Source organism: Embiotoca jacksoni, unplaced genomic scaffold, assembly GCF_022577435.1.
Source record: "Embiotoca jacksoni isolate LCO1_2020_lvr unplaced genomic scaffold, fEmbJac1.0.p SCAF_12, whole genome shotgun sequence".
NCBI classification, from domain to species: domain Eukaryota; kingdom Metazoa; phylum Chordata; class Actinopteri; family Embiotocidae; genus Embiotoca; species Embiotoca jacksoni.
In genome coordinates, this window is record NW_027185252.1 from 13,725,203 (window position 1) to 13,743,023 (window position 17,821).

At 41.9% G+C, this 17,821-nt stretch overlaps 2 protein-coding genes across 4 annotated transcripts; one reads left to right on the plus strand and one right to left on the minus strand.

Moving 5' to 3' along the window:
• Positions 1–1,020: 1,020 nt before the first annotated feature.
• psap (prosaposin) lies at positions 1,021–9,623 on the plus strand. Its single transcript, XM_069144970.1, has 14 exons — positions 1,021–1,130; positions 3,889–4,022; positions 4,220–4,294; positions 4,389–4,514; positions 5,238–5,432; positions 5,536–5,679; positions 5,788–5,844; positions 6,857–7,009; positions 7,112–7,204; positions 7,326–7,509; positions 7,878–8,041; positions 8,121–8,201; positions 8,508–8,615; positions 8,845–9,623. Exons 1-14 carry the CDS (start codon positions 1,097–1,099, stop codon positions 8,878–8,880), a joined length of 1,584 nt encoding a protein of 527 aa, XP_069001071.1. The 5' UTR covers positions 1,021–1,096; the 3' UTR covers positions 8,881–9,623.
• Positions 9,624–9,891: 268 nt separating this feature from the next.
• Positions 9,892–16,861, minus strand: slc29a3 (solute carrier family 29 member 3). 3 transcript variants are annotated; one of them, XM_069144971.1, is made up of 7 exons: positions 16,771–16,861; positions 15,260–15,365; positions 14,758–15,158; positions 13,300–13,382; positions 12,570–12,796; positions 11,818–11,980; positions 9,892–11,340 (listed from the first exon to the last, which is right to left on the minus strand). In XM_069144971.1, exons 3-7 carry the CDS (start codon positions 15,079–15,081, stop codon positions 10,722–10,724), a joined length of 1,416 nt encoding a protein of 471 aa, XP_069001072.1. In that variant the 5' UTR covers positions 15,082–15,158; positions 15,260–15,365; positions 16,771–16,861; the 3' UTR covers positions 9,892–10,721. The 3 variants fall into 3 exon arrangements, with proteins under 3 accessions (XP_069001072.1, XP_069001073.1, XP_069001074.1); XM_069144972.1 differs by having other exon boundaries at positions 15,260–15,362; positions 16,771–16,852; XM_069144973.1 differs by lacking the exon at positions 9,892–11,340 and adding an exon at positions 11,624–11,716.
• Between the last annotated feature and the right edge of the window lie 960 nt (positions 16,862–17,821).

A 17,821-nucleotide genomic window follows, 5' to 3' on the forward strand; every position in this document is an offset into this window, starting at 1 on the left:
TTGTAATAGAGCCAATGTCTTTTCAGGAACTTTCTTAGGCTTGTTGAGCTTTATTAGTTGGCGAGATGTAGGTTAGAGCTTAATCAACCTTTTGGTTGGCCAGCCTTAATTCCCACATACTGTAATCCACACCACGCATTTAAATTAACAGTTTTGATTTAGTGTTCAGAAAATACAATTTAATGATGTCTTTTTTACTTATATACCAAGAAGACTTAAAAGTGATATTTAAACAGCCAGCACTGGACTGCGAGGGTTTAGTAGAGAAACATACCCCAAATATCTCTAACCACTGTAGAAGTAACAAACTGGTTAAGAAGGCCGGCTCCATCATCGGCTACAAACTGGACAGCCTGGAAAAGGTGGTGGAGAGGAGGACGCTGAGGAAACTATTATCCATATTGGATAATCCTGACCACCCTCTCCACCACCTGCTGCAGGGACAGCGGAGCACTTTTTCCAAAAGACTCCTCCAGCGCCGCTGCCACAAGGACAGATACAGGAGATCGTTCCTGATACAGGAGGTCATTCCTGCCGACCGCAATTAGACTGTACAATAACTCACCTCTGGCAAAATCCATCACACAACAATAACACTGTTGACTGTGTTTCTTGGTTGTTTGTATATAATACATATAGATATATACTGTACTGTATATACTGTGCATTTTATATTTTGTATTTTTTACTGCTATTTTACTGCTATTTTATTGCTTTTCTACTATTCTATTATTATCTTATTGCTTCCTCTATGCTGCTGTAGCGAAAAGAAAAAAAAATCCCCTCGGGGATAAATAAAGTAACTAAATAATTAAAATCTCAGGAAGTATCAGGCTTAGTAATTAGACACAGGCGTGTTTTGGAAATCCGGCAAGTCTTATTGATCTCTGAACGATCACATCAGACGCACCACATCAGTTCATCAGGGGGGTGGAGGGGGGCGGGGCGGAGGAAGAGAGTCACGTGTGTTCAGCGGTCAGCTGACAGGGATCCGTCATAAAGGCAGCGACACGCCTCCTGTCTGCATTGCAGTGCTCCGCCGCTCCCCGCGTTGAACCCGCTTTCACCGACGAGCACAAACAAAACAAGCGGAGTCATGCTGCTCCTCACTCTGCTATTCGTCTCTTCAGGTAACGAACACCGTGTTGTTGTTGTTATTGTTGTTGTGAGGTGACGTGATTCCGACGGTCGTCGGTCGGTGCAGGATTTAAAAACAAAAATAAGCTCGTTGTGTAACTAAAGTGCGTTTGTTTTTTCAGCGTCAGGAGGCGGAAGCGCGTCAAGCGGCGTTAGCTTTGGTAAACACGTTGTCTTAAAGGGCTGCCGCCGGGTGTTATCGAAGAGAAATTAAACTTTATTCTGCTTATTCTCGACAGCTTTGGACTGATTTATGAAGCCGCGTGTCTCCGCTGAGGTTTATTGTTATCGGCGGCTCGGCGAGCGGCAGCCTGCCAGCTAACCCAAATTAGCTGACTTTGCTAACTCAACGTTAGTTTACATCAATCCGAGACGATCATTTTGTTTTTAAAACGCGTAGAAACATCACGACGAAGCTCAGTGGACCCAACATGACGTTTTAAAGATCGTTTACTCCGGTACGGGTTCGTGTTTTTACAGCCGGCAGGTGTTTTTTTAATTTATTTATTTATTTATTTCTGTTTCGACCTGGTTAAGTTTTGTTTTCAGATAAACTTCACATCTATTAAAACAAGAAACTTTCACCAAACTGTTTTAAATAAAATGTACTTTTGTTTTTTTTGTTCTGTAAAACCACCTTTTGTCTCCGTGTGTTTTTAATCTTTAATGTTCAAACCGAACTGAGTCACAAACAACCTGTTTGCACTGGAACATCTGGAGCATCTGGAGCATGAATCCGAACTGAAGGTCATTTAGTCATTCAGTCATTTAGTCATTTCTTTATCGGGACAAAGACCGATCAGTCCACAAATCTCGTGCTCGTCTCCACGTTGACCTTTGGTTAAATGAATGTTTGGTTCCTGCATGTATTTGTTTGTAGTTTGCGGTTCGTCCACTGAAGTGTCTCCACGGTGCGCTGATGTTGGACAAAGTGATCCGAGTCCTATTTAAAGTCGCGTCACGTGATGTTGATCACTGGCGTCATGATGAGTTTTCGGTTTTAAGGATCGCAGCCGGAGACAGTGAGCCAGACACCGGGCTTTTCTTTTTGTTTTTGTTTGTTGACTTCCTGTAAAACTTTACTTTTCATTGGCCCACCTGCATGAGCAGCTTGTTGTTTTTTGTTTTTTTTTGTCTGACTGCTCATGTGACTGGAGAGGAGGGTGGGACTTGCACTGTTTTGATTGAAGGTTTGTCCCGCGGCCTGGCCTGCGTGGACAAACCTTGGCTGGTATCACCAAAGTCCACTAGGGGTAACAGTTGCATCCTAACCAGTATTATCCAGGGTCAACTTTTCCTTTTATGTCCTTGCTCTACTAACAGCTTATCAAAATGTAGTTTTTCCTGAGATGTGCAGATAATCTGTATCAATCTCTTTTTTTTTTTTTTTTTTTTTCCTTCTCTCAAGCGGTATTTAAGAGATTAACAGAGAAAAACAGGAAACATTGCTGCAGACTGTTGGGTGCTTTCTCACATCACTTTTTCCACTTCACTACATTGATGAACTGAACAATAACCAAATATTTGCAGTGACCCATAGATGATATATGCATAATGCACCATTAACACCCACTTCTGCATTTGTGATGCATATGTAAATAGTATGTTCCCCTTATTTCTGGTACTGTCTAATGACAGCCAAAAGGCTGTTTGTGGTTGTTGATGGTGCGAAAAATCATTTCAGATTCATGCTAATGCCATCTAGCAGCTCAAGATAATAGGATTAGTCTGTTTTTTTTTTGTTTTTTTTAATATAATAGCCTATAAAACAGTAAGGCAAAAGTATTTACCCATAAGGCTCAGGGTGATTGAACTAGTTTTAGCTTCACAGAACGAGCCCACTGATTTGCTTGGCTCACTGCATTTTAGGTTAGATTAGGTAGTTACTTTATTCATCCCCGAGGGGAAATTTTTTCGCTACAGCAGCATACAGGAAGCACTAGATAATAATAGATAGGTGATTGAATCAGTTTTTGACTACCTGACAGATGTTTGACAAGTGAACTTCTTATTAAAATAACCTATTTTGAACTGGAAGGACGAGCCTGCAGTTATGTCACAATCGTATTTGACCCCAAATATGCGGTTTCAATACATTTGTTAACGTCACTACCGTAATTCAGATTTTTTTTTTAATGTTCGTCAGACCTGGTAGCTGCGAGGTAATGAACTCAGTTTGTATAACAAGAAATACAACACTACTTTGTCATCTAAAACATATTATGACTGTTAAATGAAAGTTGCATTTGACTTTTTGTCCTCCTTTTACAGAGCTGTTTTTTTAACATTTAAACCTGCTGAGCCGCGTCACGGTTGAAAGTAACACTCAAGAACTTCCTTCTTGTTTTGAGGAAGTCGGCCTTGAATTCCCCCATTCGGCCTTCCTTGAATTCATCATGCAGATTGAATTAAAACTATAACCCGTGCTTTTGCCGAAACTATCCTCAGCAGAAATTAAAGATAATTTCTCTGTGCTTATAAATCATCTACCCTCTAGATGACTTGTGGAAATATAAAAAATTATCTTATCAGTTCCAGAGGGATTGAGATCCTATAAAAACCTGTTGTAGTTCCCCCTAAAGGAAGAAAATGGAACGAACATGTAATCGGAGTATTGAAGTGCCTTTCTCCCATTTAAGATTTAATGCCATATCCGGGAAAATGTTTTTGTCAAGTGAATGTTTTCTGTTGTCAAGTGTTAAAAATGAATAAATAAATAAATGAAATTTGACTTGTTTGTGTCCCTTACAGTTGCAGCAACTCCTCTGCTGGGCACTGAGCAGTGTGCTCGTGGCCCCCCCTACTGGTGTCAGAATGTAAAGACAGCCTCTCTGTGCGGCGCCGTGACTCACTGCCAGCAGAACGTCTGGAACAAACCTCAGATGGTCAGACTGATTTCATTTTCTCTGTTTGCTCTAACGATGACAAACTGCTCCTTTTCGCCTTTTTCTCTATTAAAATATATCAATAACATGCTCCCCTTAAAGTATGATGTATTTCTTATTTGTATTATGGAGTATTTCTGTACACTCTAGAAATTAGTAGGGCATCTTAATTTACACACCCAATTGTCTGGCTTTAGAAATCGGTGCCATGTGACCTCTGTAAAGAGGTGTTGATGGTGGTGGAGCAACTGCTGAAGGACAATGCTACTGAGGTAAGATTACAAAAATCTGTCTCTGTTAAGGTCATCTTTTGATAAGTAATTGAGTTTCCTGCAACTATTGATCTCCGCATATCTCTGATTGCAGGCAGAGCTTCTTGGGTACCTGGAGAAGGCCTGCCAGCTCATCCCCGATAAAGGTTTGACTGCAGAATGCAAGGAAATGGTGGATCAATACTACCCCATTCTCATGGGAATCATCACTGGAGAATTGGTGAGCATCGTTCACCAGTTTGTGCAAGTCGTAGATGACTTGTAGTTTGAATACAGATGGACACCTGTGACCTGCGCTGGATGTCCAGGGTCGTAACAGTTTGCCAAAATAGCATTAGATTATGGCCGCCACAAGCTTTACATTTTAGAACCATACTCACTGGATGCTTTCAAATAAGCTGCAAATGTCTTTCCAAAGATCTTCTTTAATCTTGTTGGAGTTTGGGTTTGTCTGTCGGTTCATCATTCGCCTTCATCTAAGACTGTTCAGTAAATGGGCCCAACTGCCCTTTGGCGAAAAAAAGGAAACAACAGAAGTGTCTGTGTGAACATAGTGGAGCCAGCGGAAAAAGGGCTATTGATGGGGAAGTGAGTTGAAGTCTAAATGGGAACAGAGTAGTCATTGTGCAATACTAAACCCCATGACTAGGAGCATTTGGTGTAGTTGTTTGTCTCAACTGTCACCTGCTCCTTGGTAATAAAAGAGGCAATTCTTTACAGGCTATAATAACAAAACATTTGTTCTAATTAAGTATTTCTTTAACTAATTTGACTGACGGTAATGCAGGTTTTAAAACTAGGAGTACGCAGGTTATTTTGTTGTGATTGCAGCCAGCATGTATAGAAGGCTTTTTTTTTTAAGTAAGGTACTTGAGTAAAGGTAGTATACCAACATGCAGGTGATTGGTTAACATTGTTTTTTTTTTTTTATCTTTTATTTTAGGAGGATCCCGGTATGGTGTGTGGAGCCATGGGGCTCTGTCAGTCTCAGCAGGTTGCCCTCGCTAAGGCCCAGGAGCAGCTCGTGTCCAATGAAATCCCTCAAATTGACCTTTCCCAGCCGGCATTTCCCTTCCTCCTCAACGTGCCCGGGCTCCTGTATCCTCAGGACAGCCCCAAGCAGGAGGCCCCGAAGGAGGTACGCTGATTACCCCCCCCCCCCCATCCCCCCTCTGCAACCACATGAACAGCAATATGTTCTCCACCTGCTAATGAAGAGTATTGTCTATATTTGCCTGTAGGAAAATGATCTAGTGTGCGAGGACTGCACCAAGTTCATTACCGATGCTCAAGCAGAAGCGAGGGCCAACGCCTCGTACGTCAGCTCTCTTATCGAGAACATTGAGAACCAGTGTGACCTGTTGGGGCCGAGCTTGTCTGAAATGGTTAGTGTCCCATGTTAATGGCGGCATTTTAACAAACACTTTCCTTGTCAAACAAAAATGACTATCACATCGAACACTGTATATTAACTGTATTTTACCTCATTGCAGTGCAAGCAGTACGTTGGCCAGTATGGTTCCCTTGTTGTTCAGGCGCTCATGACCATGGTGAGTCCTCTGACCCGCCCGCATAACCAGCTTTACTGAGTTCAAGAAAGCTCAGGGAAACCTATTGTTTGCATATTTAAGCCACATTGTACCTTGAATGGTCATTCTGCTCAATGACAAACCTAATGATCCCCTCTTAAAAACAAACTCCTATATATATATAATTGATGTGTTTTGGTTGTGCTAAGCCCATATTTCGTCTTACAGCGCTACCCAGCCTGCTGACTTCAGTTTATTCACAGATTTACTTTGTTTTTCTTCCTACTTCCTTTTTGTCTTTTTCAACTGTGTTCCTTCTTTACTTTCCTCCTCTCCATTCATGTCATTCTGCTCTGTTTCCTCCCGCTCTGGGTTTTGTGCGCTGCTCCCCAGGAACAGGTAGGTCACTCTGTGTTTAACCCGTAGTTCTTGCTTCTTGTGCTGTCCACTGTCCCAGCGCTGCATACCTGACACTGTAGAGATGCATGATTGGTGAACTAATTATAAGTGAGAATACTTTACCCGAAACACGCTGCTTGTTTGACTAATGACTTGACACTCGCGTACATGTGCCTGATGGAACTCTACAGAAAAGGACCCCATCAACTACTATCTTGCATCAACTGAGCATGCGGTCATTTATAGTGTGCTTGGATCTTGTAGCTTCGTTTACACCGGCAAGTCGGCGAAGTGATGCGCTGGCCTTTAATGACACCGAAATAGCTGTTTTCTTCAACACTGGAACTGAGCTTGTTGGATGCACGAGTTGGCACTGCAGAAATAAACATTTTTGCCACGATGAGTGTGTGTGTTGCTGTGTTTGGAAACTGGTAAAGGAAAACTGCATTAGATGTTTTATTTTTTTTATGGTTGCGTAGAAACGCCTGCACGGGCAGTAATGTTGTGGACTGGTATGCAGATTACAAGCACATGTTGCATGCTAACAACATGCCATGTGACAAGCTGTTTTTTTTTTTTTTTTTTTTTTTTGGTCGCCATGCAACTTAAAGTAATTATCTGCCTCTGTCCTCAGCAACCCAAGGAAATCTGCACTCACTTCGGCTTCTGCCCTGCTGCGAAGAAGTTTGTTCCCATGCTGAAGCTTCAGGCTGCCAAAGCTGTACCTGCTGTCGAAGCTGTACCTGCTGCCAAGCTTTTCCCTGCCACCAAGGTGGACTCTGCTAAGGTAAGTCATGGTGGGCAGACCTGAGTGCCGACTCTCATCAGTATTTGACATTGATAAACTATCTTGTCCAGGCTCGTGAAACCCCACCTTGTTGTGTTCCAGGCCATGGTGCGTGTCCGTGATTCCCCGACGTGTTCCATCTGTGAGTTTGTGATGAAAGAGTTGGAGGCAACGCTGCAGGATCAAGCAACAGAGGTGGGATGTGTGTCACCGGATATATCCAGCATGGCCATTAGAAAAGGAGCTCCAAAACCGCTGCCAGCACTGTTATTGCGGTCAGCTCCGGTGTTTAAACTGATCGGTGTCATGTTTTCAGGAGGAGGTTATTAAAGCCGTGGAGAAGGTGTGCACAATTCTGCCCTCCACTCTGTCGGCCCAGTGCAAGGACCTGATCGAGACATACGGCCAGGCCATCATCGATCTGCTGGTGCAGCAGGCCGACCCCAAGACTGTCTGTAACGTGTTGGGACTGTGCAATGACGCCAGCCGTACATATGTCCGTAAGTACTCGCTCGTCAAAGCACACCGAAACCGAGTGCGTTTAAACATCAACAAGAAAGCTGGAGATGGATCACGCAGGAAGTAAAAGTACAGTATGTTACTGTAGAGATGTTTGGCTCAAACTGTACTGATATGCTCAGGGTTTTTTTGTTTTGTTTTCTCCTCTGTAATAAACACTATCCTGTTTGGGGAACTTTAATGCCAGACTGCAACATAGTTGGCCGTGTTTAAACTAATCACAGCTTTTAATTCTGTCAAATTCGGCTCCGTTCTCTTTATTTTATTTTTTTTCTGTCCGATCAGAATATTCCCCGTTGGGTGTTAACATCTGTTTTAACGGGGATTATAATCCAACCTCTCTTCGCAGCTGCACTCGACCAGCAGCGCTTCAAAGCCGGCGGCTTCTGTGAAGTGTGTAAGATGGCTGTGAATTACATCGACGGCATTCTGGAGAAAAATGCTACCGAGGCTGAGATCGAGGAGGCTGTGAGGAAAGTCTGCAGCTTCCTGCCCTCCTCTTACCAAAGCGAGGTGAGTTGCTGCATTTCCTTCCACTGTCTTTGAGTTTTACCTGCGCTGTACCTCAACCTCTGTGTATCTGTGCCAACAGTGTGATCAGTTGATTGAACAGTATGAGCCAGTGCTCATCCAACTGCTGCTCCAGATGCTCGACCCAGACTTTGTGTGCATGGTGAGGAGGGAATTATTTATTCCGAAATGATTTATAGATCAAATATTATTTTTTTATGAATTAACTTGGTGAACTTCATTGTTAAAAAATGTTTCGAATTTTTGGATTCCGTGATTACTCAGGCAGTTTTTGAAGAGTATACTACATCTGATTTTACAGCTAATGGCAACATTTAATATTAATGTTCATTTTTTTTTTTAAATGCAATTTTTTTTGCTGAGGCACAGTAAATGGGAGCTTCGGCTTACACCGCAGGCCCGCGGCCCGGTTTAGTGTCTCAGGTGTGTTCCTATGTTTGTGTAACAGAAAATGGGAGCCTGCCCTGAAGTGGTGCGCAAGCTGCTGGGATCTGAGCAGTGCAGCTGGGGACCTGCTTTCTGGTGCAAGAACATGGAGACAGCGACTCGGTGCAATGTGAGTAGTGAAGCTGTATATTATCACCCCCAAAAAAATGCGTCGCCAGAATGATATCCCTGAGCCTGCAGCGGGAATACGAGTTCGCTTTAACGCTATGACTCTAGTGACAAAGCAACAAACACAACTGCATTACGTATGACATCTACCGCTATAACATGTCTTGTGTAAACTCTTTGCAGGTTTGCTTTGAGCAGCCTGTCTAACCTCCTTGTTTGTGTCTTTTCAGGCGGTGGCTCACTGCACACGCCACGTGTGGGTATAAGAGGAAGACGAGCACACACTGGCCTGCAGGGAATTTAAAAAGAAAAGATACTCTAGTGCGGCTTCCCACTGTTCATTTTTTTTGTCACGTTTTCTTTTAATTAGATTTAAATGAATGCGATATATGTTTAAATTAACTTTGATATTTTTAATGATGTTTTGGTGGAAAGGGACTGGACACTTTTTTTTTTTTTTCCAAGGGGTGGGCTGAGGGGTCGGGTTTTTGGGAAGGGGAGCAAGTGATTACACGTATGGTGGCCTGATACTGCTTCAGAGCAGGCGTCGCCAAGCTTCACTGTCTGGCTTTGCAGATTTGCATCGTTTGAGTTGTACTTCGCTATTGTTGGCCGAGTGTGGTGAAAGTAGAACACAAATTTCAGTTTGACATTTTGCATCGTGTTGACGAAGCATTTCATGGCTGCTATTCGGCAAGATCTGCTTCCCAGACAGGAGAGAATTCAGTGTGTTATTTACTGACATTTCTTTTACCAGTATGTTTGGTCCTCGAGCAAATTTATATTTTGTAGACAGATGTTGATTTTCTTGTTTTTATGACCGGTGTGGAGGAAATTAGTCTGATTGTACCTCCCACTCGCCTCCCATTGTTTGCACTCTTCCTGCTGTTTGTAGACCTGTTTCTAATGTACACAAAACATCTCAAATTCAAATGTCTGCTTCAAACCCTGGGCCATTTAATCTGTAAACTTTTTTTTTTTTTTAACAATTAAAATGATCCCAAATCCACTCTTTCTTTTTTTCTTTCCCATTTTCTGTAAACTGAATTTAGCTTATCATAAAAAAAACCTTCTGGCTTTCTAGATTAATTTCTGCAAAGAGGGATTGGTTTTAGTACATTTAAGATTAAGTAGCTGCCTCAGATATTTTTTTTTTTTTTTTTTATAAAACAAAGCATTTTAAAGTGTCTTGTGAAGTAGTACATTATTTGTCAAAGTAACGTTACAAAAAAAAAAACTTGGCACATACTTTGGATTCTTAAAAAAACAAAATTCGCTATGCAGACAACAGCTTGTAGATTTATGTATTTTTTGTAGTTTATCAAGATTAATCACGTTCAATTTCAATATTCACCACATGTTCAATGATATCCATGCTTTCCCACCCGTATCAGTCAAGATATAATGCTTCTTTACAAACTGCATATTTTATTAAAGTTGAACTAAAATAAAAAAAAGAAACCCTCTAACGAAAATGTATTAAGACCCCAAAATGTCATTTTTAAATCCAACTAATTTATGCTGAACGGCCGTTCGGCCATATGAAATAATGTATAAAGTACCATTAAGGTTTTGTTGTATAATGAGGTGTCCCTTATGGACCGCACCTATTGCGAATGTAGCTTCATCACAACAATGTAAACATGACATTCATGTGAGGTAAAAACAGTTAAGACATGTTGGTCGAGTAAAAATTAAACGCTTATTGGCACTTTCCCTCATAACAGACAGCCGGCTGTACTGGTGCACTTTGCGGCCCAGTGTTTTGAAGTTCTGGTACATTGTCCATCATGGACAAATCCTGCCATTCACTGCACTGAATGTTCACAAGATGTTTGTTCAGTGGCAGACAGGAAGTCTTACAGCCCACAGGCCACACGGCCGTTCAACTCCTCCCAGCATTGGTGGAGTGAATTGGACTTCACACAAGCATTCTGTCGTGAATGAGGCTGCTGGACTGTCAGTTACAGCCTTATGAACAATTTGTCTTTGTTTATAAAATACCTTACATTTTCATATTCTTCCCATCCGTCAGCGCGCGTTGCACTGACCCTAATGTCTTGCTTTTTACCAACGTACATGACTAGGTTATTTGTCAACAGCCTGATCAGATAGAGTGCACGATAAGCACAGAGGATGCAGATCCAACAGCCAGTCCGAGGGTGAGGAAGAAAGACATGACCACTCCAGTGGCCTCCGCCAGCTCCCGAGGTACCACCTTTGGACCGTAGATCATTGGCAGTGTGCCGAGGTAGCCATTAGAGAGACCCAGCAGGCAGTTAAAGACCATAGGGTACACATCATGGTTAAACAGTACTGTATGGAGGTGATCCCTCGGCTGGTAGTTGCAGAACATGATAAGTGGCACCATGATGGACCGACACAGCACCAGTGCAGGCAGGACTCGACTGGTGGGACCAGGGACCTGCAGCCAGGCTGTGGCCTGCCTGCCGCAGAAGTCTGCTACGTTGTACAGGAAGAAACTGGTGAGGGGGACAAAGTAAGTGGTTGTCCAGGGGCTGCCGCTGTCTTTGTGGACAGACTGGATCCCTGAGGACACTGCAGGAAACACCATGATGGAGACGAAGAAGACATAGAAGACACTCATGCCGAGCACCCACGTCTTCTTAAGAATAGGCTGCAGTGGTGGGACTGAGCTCACAGCAGAGCCTTCAGTGTCAGTGAGCCCTCCTGGATTGGTGCATGTTGCTGCCAGCATGTAGTGTCTAGAGTGGAGAGAAGAGAAGACGTGTTGGACCTGTCCCCTAAACTCATCTCTTTATTAGATTGTCACATTGCCCTCTTCAAGGGCACGTTGTACTTTAAAATACTTTAATTTAATTAGTCCAAGTGTGTTTCAAGCATTAAATAAATAAAAAACTAGAATTATCTGTTTTGTTATGGGCATTGCTCCTCACTTAAATAAGATAATAGGAAAGTTATATTGCGCAGGCAGAATAGCTGTTTGGGAAATGTGTTACAAACATTTAATAGTAATTTAAACCCACTGTGAAGGATTTGAATGTTGAACGTGGGCACCCTCTGCTGGAAATATCAAGGATGACACTGGCAGATAACGCACACTGCTAAACTTTATGTGATCTGTAGTATCCAGATTCAGATAAAACAAAATTACACATGACAGGTGAAGATGTTCTAACCACCTACAATTATAAATTAAAATGCATGTTTGAGATACTGACCTCGAATATGCCAACTTGGGCAACAGCAAGTACGTGATGATGCAGAGTAGGATGAAGACATCGGCTGTCAGGAAATAGGCCAGCGCGCTGTCCGTCACATCCTTAGCCATGGCGAGGTCCACGATTGATGCGACTGCGCTCAGCGTGCCTCCCATAGCCTGACCTGAGCCCAAACAAATTCAAAAGATTTACTCACAGTATGTCAGGCAACAAAACAACACACCACAATCTAATCACCTCTTTACATCAGATATAACTATAAATCCATCTTTTGCATTTATTAGCAAGTGTAGAAGGAGATGGGAGGAAGAAAGGTCCCTCGGACGTGATCTATTAATGTCTTTATTTTACGGTCACGGTCTTAAACTAACAGCCGACCTGGATACCTAGTGAGCGCCTCCATTTTATAGCTGCTTATTCCTGTAGGTGTTTTGTTGTGTGCGCCGGCCAAGTGGCGGAATTATGACCAATTATATTTAATAGCTCACTAATTAAACACAATAATTCTTTAAAAAAAAAGAAGAAATGCATTCAACTACGGGATTAAAGATCTAAAATATTTTCAACAACATCAGGGTGAATTCATTAATGTACATGGTTATATTTGAACAATATATCTTGGTTGATAAATATTCAAGATTGACAGGTCATTAAACTCGTCAGAAAATGTAATTGTTCACTGGTACGGTATAAATGCTACAAAGACAATTGTGTCAACAAGAGACATCCCCTGACATGGATTAAGACTCTACCTGATATGAGGGCCTGGGAGATCCTCATGGGGAAATGCCCGCTGATCCCGAACACGCTGCCTGAGAAGAGGTTGGAAGCTCCGCTGACGACCGCCACGCTGGCCAGAGTGCCGACGAAGAACTCCAGTCTGCTGTCCGACACGTCCACCTTCACCAGCACCGTGGTCACCACGAACACCAACAGGATCACAACCAGAGAACACAGGATTCGCACGTTGGGAGACAACCTGTCAACACGCGCACACACACACACATGCACGCGTGCGCACACACACACACACACACACACACAAAAACACACGCGAGCGCTGGGATTGAGCTGGAGTTTGTCAAAGATCACCTGATTGATCGAAAAAACATGAAACAGATGTTTTGTGCTGTTGGAGCTCCTCTGAAATGACTTGGTTCCGGTCTGGTCTACAACATACTGCAAACATGCATACTGTACAATGCTGACTGTGTCCGTGCAAATGTGAGACTGTAAGTTTTGAATTATCAACAATAATGATAAACATAATCGAACAAAGTGAAGAGAGTGTAAAGAGACGCGCTGTTTAAAGTCCTGACGTAAATTCGATTACTGAAACTTCAGGTCTGCCAGAACCAAGATGGAACAAATGGAACATTGTATCATCTGGACATCCAGGGACAAAACGACAAGTTCACACAACGTAGTGTGTGTGTGTGTGTGTGTGTGCGTGTGCGTGTGCGTGTGTGTGCAGGAATAAACCTGTTAACAAGGACGTAGTTGAGAATCAGACACAGTACAGAGGGCACCGTGGAGGCGATGGTCAGGTAACTTTCAAAGTAATCCTGTGAAGACAAAAAGAAAAGAGTTCAAGGATTCAATTAATTAAAAGAGCAGACAGTCCTCAACTCGCATCGTGTCTTCAGACAGTCTTTCCTTATTGTGTACGACTCCAACATGAATTTGTTATTACATCCCATCAGCATGTATTTTTTTTCTAATTTAAGCTACAGGCAGAATAGCTAACCTTTACGTCTCTCCCGGCGGAAAATTACACATTTTAGTGGTGTAGCGAGTGGGTGTGGCCAAATGGCTCGGTACCGCCCCCTAAACTGATGACCTAAACTGAAATGTCCTGGGTTTGATTCCCACTTGTGACATGCATCTCACGTCCAAAAATAAGTCATGCATGTCGTCTGAAATAAAAAACAAAAAATAACACCATAACATGTTGTCCGGACGATACAAAAAAGTCAGACTATGTTGTCGAAAATAATACAACATGCTCTAGTATAACTTTCCTTCATATTTTTAACAACATAACATTTTTTTTGGACCTGTCACGCATGTCTCCAGCAGCAATCGAACCAGTGACCTTCTCACCGAGAGGCACCCGCATGAACCACTACACCACTATACCTGTGATAGTATGGTTTTCTTGTATGATTTTGAGGACATGCTACAGTATGACTATTCTTCAGTTTTTGGACGACGTGTAATAGTATGGCATTTTTTGAACCTGACATGCATGTCTCGAGCTGCAATCGAATCAATGACCTTCCCACCGTGAGGCACCATCGCTAACCGCTACACCATTGTGCCCGCGATACTGTGACTTTCTTTTGAGGACTTTTTTTTTTTTCATATTTCGGACGACATGCCACAGAATGACTTTTTTTTTTCATTTTTTGAAGCATACCCCGACCCGCCCGCTCCCCGACGTGCAGCACGCGAGGGCCCGCATATCGCTGCTTGCAGTTTTAATGTGATTTCATTCCTTTACTTTATCTGATGTTGTGTGTTCCTTGCGGTTGACTGCACATTTTATCTTCCTCTGTGACGCTCTTGTCAGTTCAGGTTTTTGAAACGAATGAATAAATTCCACATCGTTCAGAAACAGATCTGCTCGACCACCTACACTCTGCTCCCCGCTGCTTTCATCTCAGCTGCCCTCGACAGGCGTTTTGGCATGTCGAATTGTATTATTGTGTAGCAACGGATTTCTTTGAGATGCGAGAGGACACTCAGTCCTACCATCTGTCACAGGATCGTCACAGTTCCACGTCAGAAGCGTGCAGGATGGCACAAATGAGCATCTTCCGCTGCACGCGCGCACGCACGCACACACACGCACGCACGCACACACACACACACACACACACACACACACACACACACACTAAACAGAGTGCAGCTGTATTCGGTAGCCGTGGTACTCACACTGAGGTCCGAGCGTTGCTCCTCATCGCCACTTTGATGAGTGTTGTTGCTAAGTTTGTAGAGCCAGTAGTGTTTGGCTGTGATGAAGAAGTTCCAGGGCAGCAGGGAGCCGATGCCCAGGAGAAAAAAGATGATGTACACCAAACAGTAGGAGTCCTCTGGACTGTAGCGAACAGCCAGAGGTGCTGAGGAATGTTTGGGCAGAAGGTGTGCAGAGGGACCATGGTCTTCCCCCTCCTCATCGTCAGATACGCTGTGGTTTCCGAGTGCATTTGGATGATAGGATGAGTTGAGACTGGGCTGCACAGGTTCTGTGTTGTCCATGTTCACAGGCAGGATTCAGGATTCTCGCAAAATAAAGAAAAAGGCGAGGCTTGAGGCAGGAAGTGTTAACCAAAAAGCTGTGAAGGAGAAGAAGAAGAAGAATATGAGTTAAAAAAAAAAAAAGATAACAGTGAAATAATAATGTTGTTGCAATGAGTGGGACTTAAATTAGGCTTACTTTTACATGTGCTTGTCCACAAAGGAAAAGACTGATTGTATTTGTTGGGGAGCCATCGTCTGGAGATGTTTCTGATCAGTCCAGGGATGCAGACTCTGCGATGCTGCTGTAAAGGAGGCATACAATATTTTATGCCTGTCATCTTCCACATTTATCTCTTTGTAATGTGTAAATAAACATTTAATAGAGAGCCGAAGGGAAGATGCTGTAGTCGTGGTCGTTGATGTTTAGTATGAAACACTACAACATTTAACAACGCCTCCTCATCATGATTTTGATGTGGAATGTCACAGGAACATATCGTCCTCTTCTCACCGTGTCACCGCTACACCAATGACATCGATTGGGGCCCTGGCATCATTACGGTTTGGCAGAAGCGTGTGAATGTGAAACCACAAATGCTGCAAATAATGATTATTTTCATTGTCAATCAACGAGTCAATTATTTCATTAATAAATCAATTAGCCGTTTAGGCTTTTAAAATATCATAAAATGCTGAAGGTACAGCCTAAAATGTTTTGTGTTTTCCCAGACCAGCAGTCCACAACTAAAAGATATTCCGTTTATTATCATGGAGGACTAAAGAAAGAAGAAAATTTAAAAAGCTACAATCAGAGAATTTTTCATAATTTTGCCATTAAAAATCACTCAAATATATAATCAATCATCAAAATAGCGGATCATTGCAGCTCCAGATTTACTGCTCTCCTACAACAACAATCAGGCCTTGACTTCGAGTAACTGGAGTCACGGCTTGGCAATTCACACACACACACACACACACACACACACACACACACACACACACACACACACACACACACACACACACATCAAACAACTCAGCATTTGTTAAACCTCTTGGTTCAGGGCATGTGACTCATTTTGTTTGACTGACTTTCAGCAAACACTAGAATTGTGTCTCACGTCTCCATGTGTTCTGCAAACAACATCACATGAAAAATTATAAAAAAAAAAAAAAAAAGTATACTAGGAGAGACAGAAGAAAACACGGTTTTCACTAACACCACTTTCCTGAGACGTCATCATCACTTGGACGATTTAAGGAGGCTGAAGGAAAGCTGACAGGACACCACAAAGCTGACTTTGCATCCTAAAGCATGATGTGTGCAACTAATGAGGAACTAGTATTCGCATGATGCTTACGCAAGAAAAATAATCATGATTTCAAAATCAATCTTGAATCAAAATCAAAAATCAACTAACACGCCTCAGACAACACGGAGCTGTTTCTTTCCAGAAAGTATGTTTTCAGGTGCAACAATTTTCACTATTTTATTTATTTATTTATTTTTGCTCATTTATTCAGTCCCTTCTGTCGCGATCTTCATTGTTGTTTTATTTGTGCAGTGTGGACACAGTAAACAGCCCAACACCTAAATTAACATGAGCGGCTACCTAAGTGGGTATCGGTCCTGAACACGTATGTAACAACGTCGCTCCCTCATGTTGGGCTCATTAAATGAAATGTAAAATAAAATAAACGTACCTCACTGCTGCAGACAACTTCGTTGTTGCTTCTGTGTTTAATTGAAGTGAAGCGCCCACACACAAATCCATTTCAGAAAAAAAAAACAACAACTTCGTTTCTGGTCAGCTGACTAACTGTGACTCAAGTCCAGTAATAACGTCAACACTTCCGGTTTGAACCCTTCAGATGTAAAGCCTGTACTATTATTATATTGTTATCGACACGACCCTCACCAGACTTAATTAAATGTGATTGTATTTAAATAACTCTTACATGTCTACAAATTCTTATTTGAGAAATATTCATAAAATGAAATGAAATCTTAAAGGAGAAAAAGTCTTGTGATTTATTTCGATCAACAGAAGCACATTCCGGAAGTTGTGTTGTTACTATTTGGAACTTTACTGACATAAATTAAGCAGTTTCCGGTCTTGCTAAAAAATAAAAGTATGACTTTTTTTTTATATTTTTTTATAAGCGTATAGATTAACCGTTTATGAAGAAGTTGCAGTGTCGAAATTTGCTTCAAAATAAAGATAGCGAGATTTTTCATTAGGGTTCATACATGTGAGGGCAAACATTTAACACATATCTATATAGGAAGATCTGAGTACAAAACATCAGCACTGGTGGTCAGCACTGGTTTCTAATAAAGTGTGGGATATTATGCTGTTGGAAATAAATGATAAATTCCTTTGAGTAAGGTCCCATAAGTGCCATGAATGATGAAAAATAATGCAATGTAAGAAAATAAAAACTGCATTGCAATATTTTTAAAACATTTCCTTGATCAAACTTACAAATTGTATGCCACTATCATACAAATTTTAAAGCTCATTTGTAAAGTGAATATAACCCACAGAGATCATCATCATGTAAATCATTATTCCAAAGTAGTTCCCTAAAGGTATTAATAATCTACTTTATGTTGCTGTGAACTCCCACTATTAAAAATAATGACAAAGGTTTGCTTGTTAATGGAAAATACATTTATAAACTTCCCTTGAAATTCTTTCTGGCACCAACAATAATCATGCCCTTCGGCAAATACCACATTTATTAAACCTAT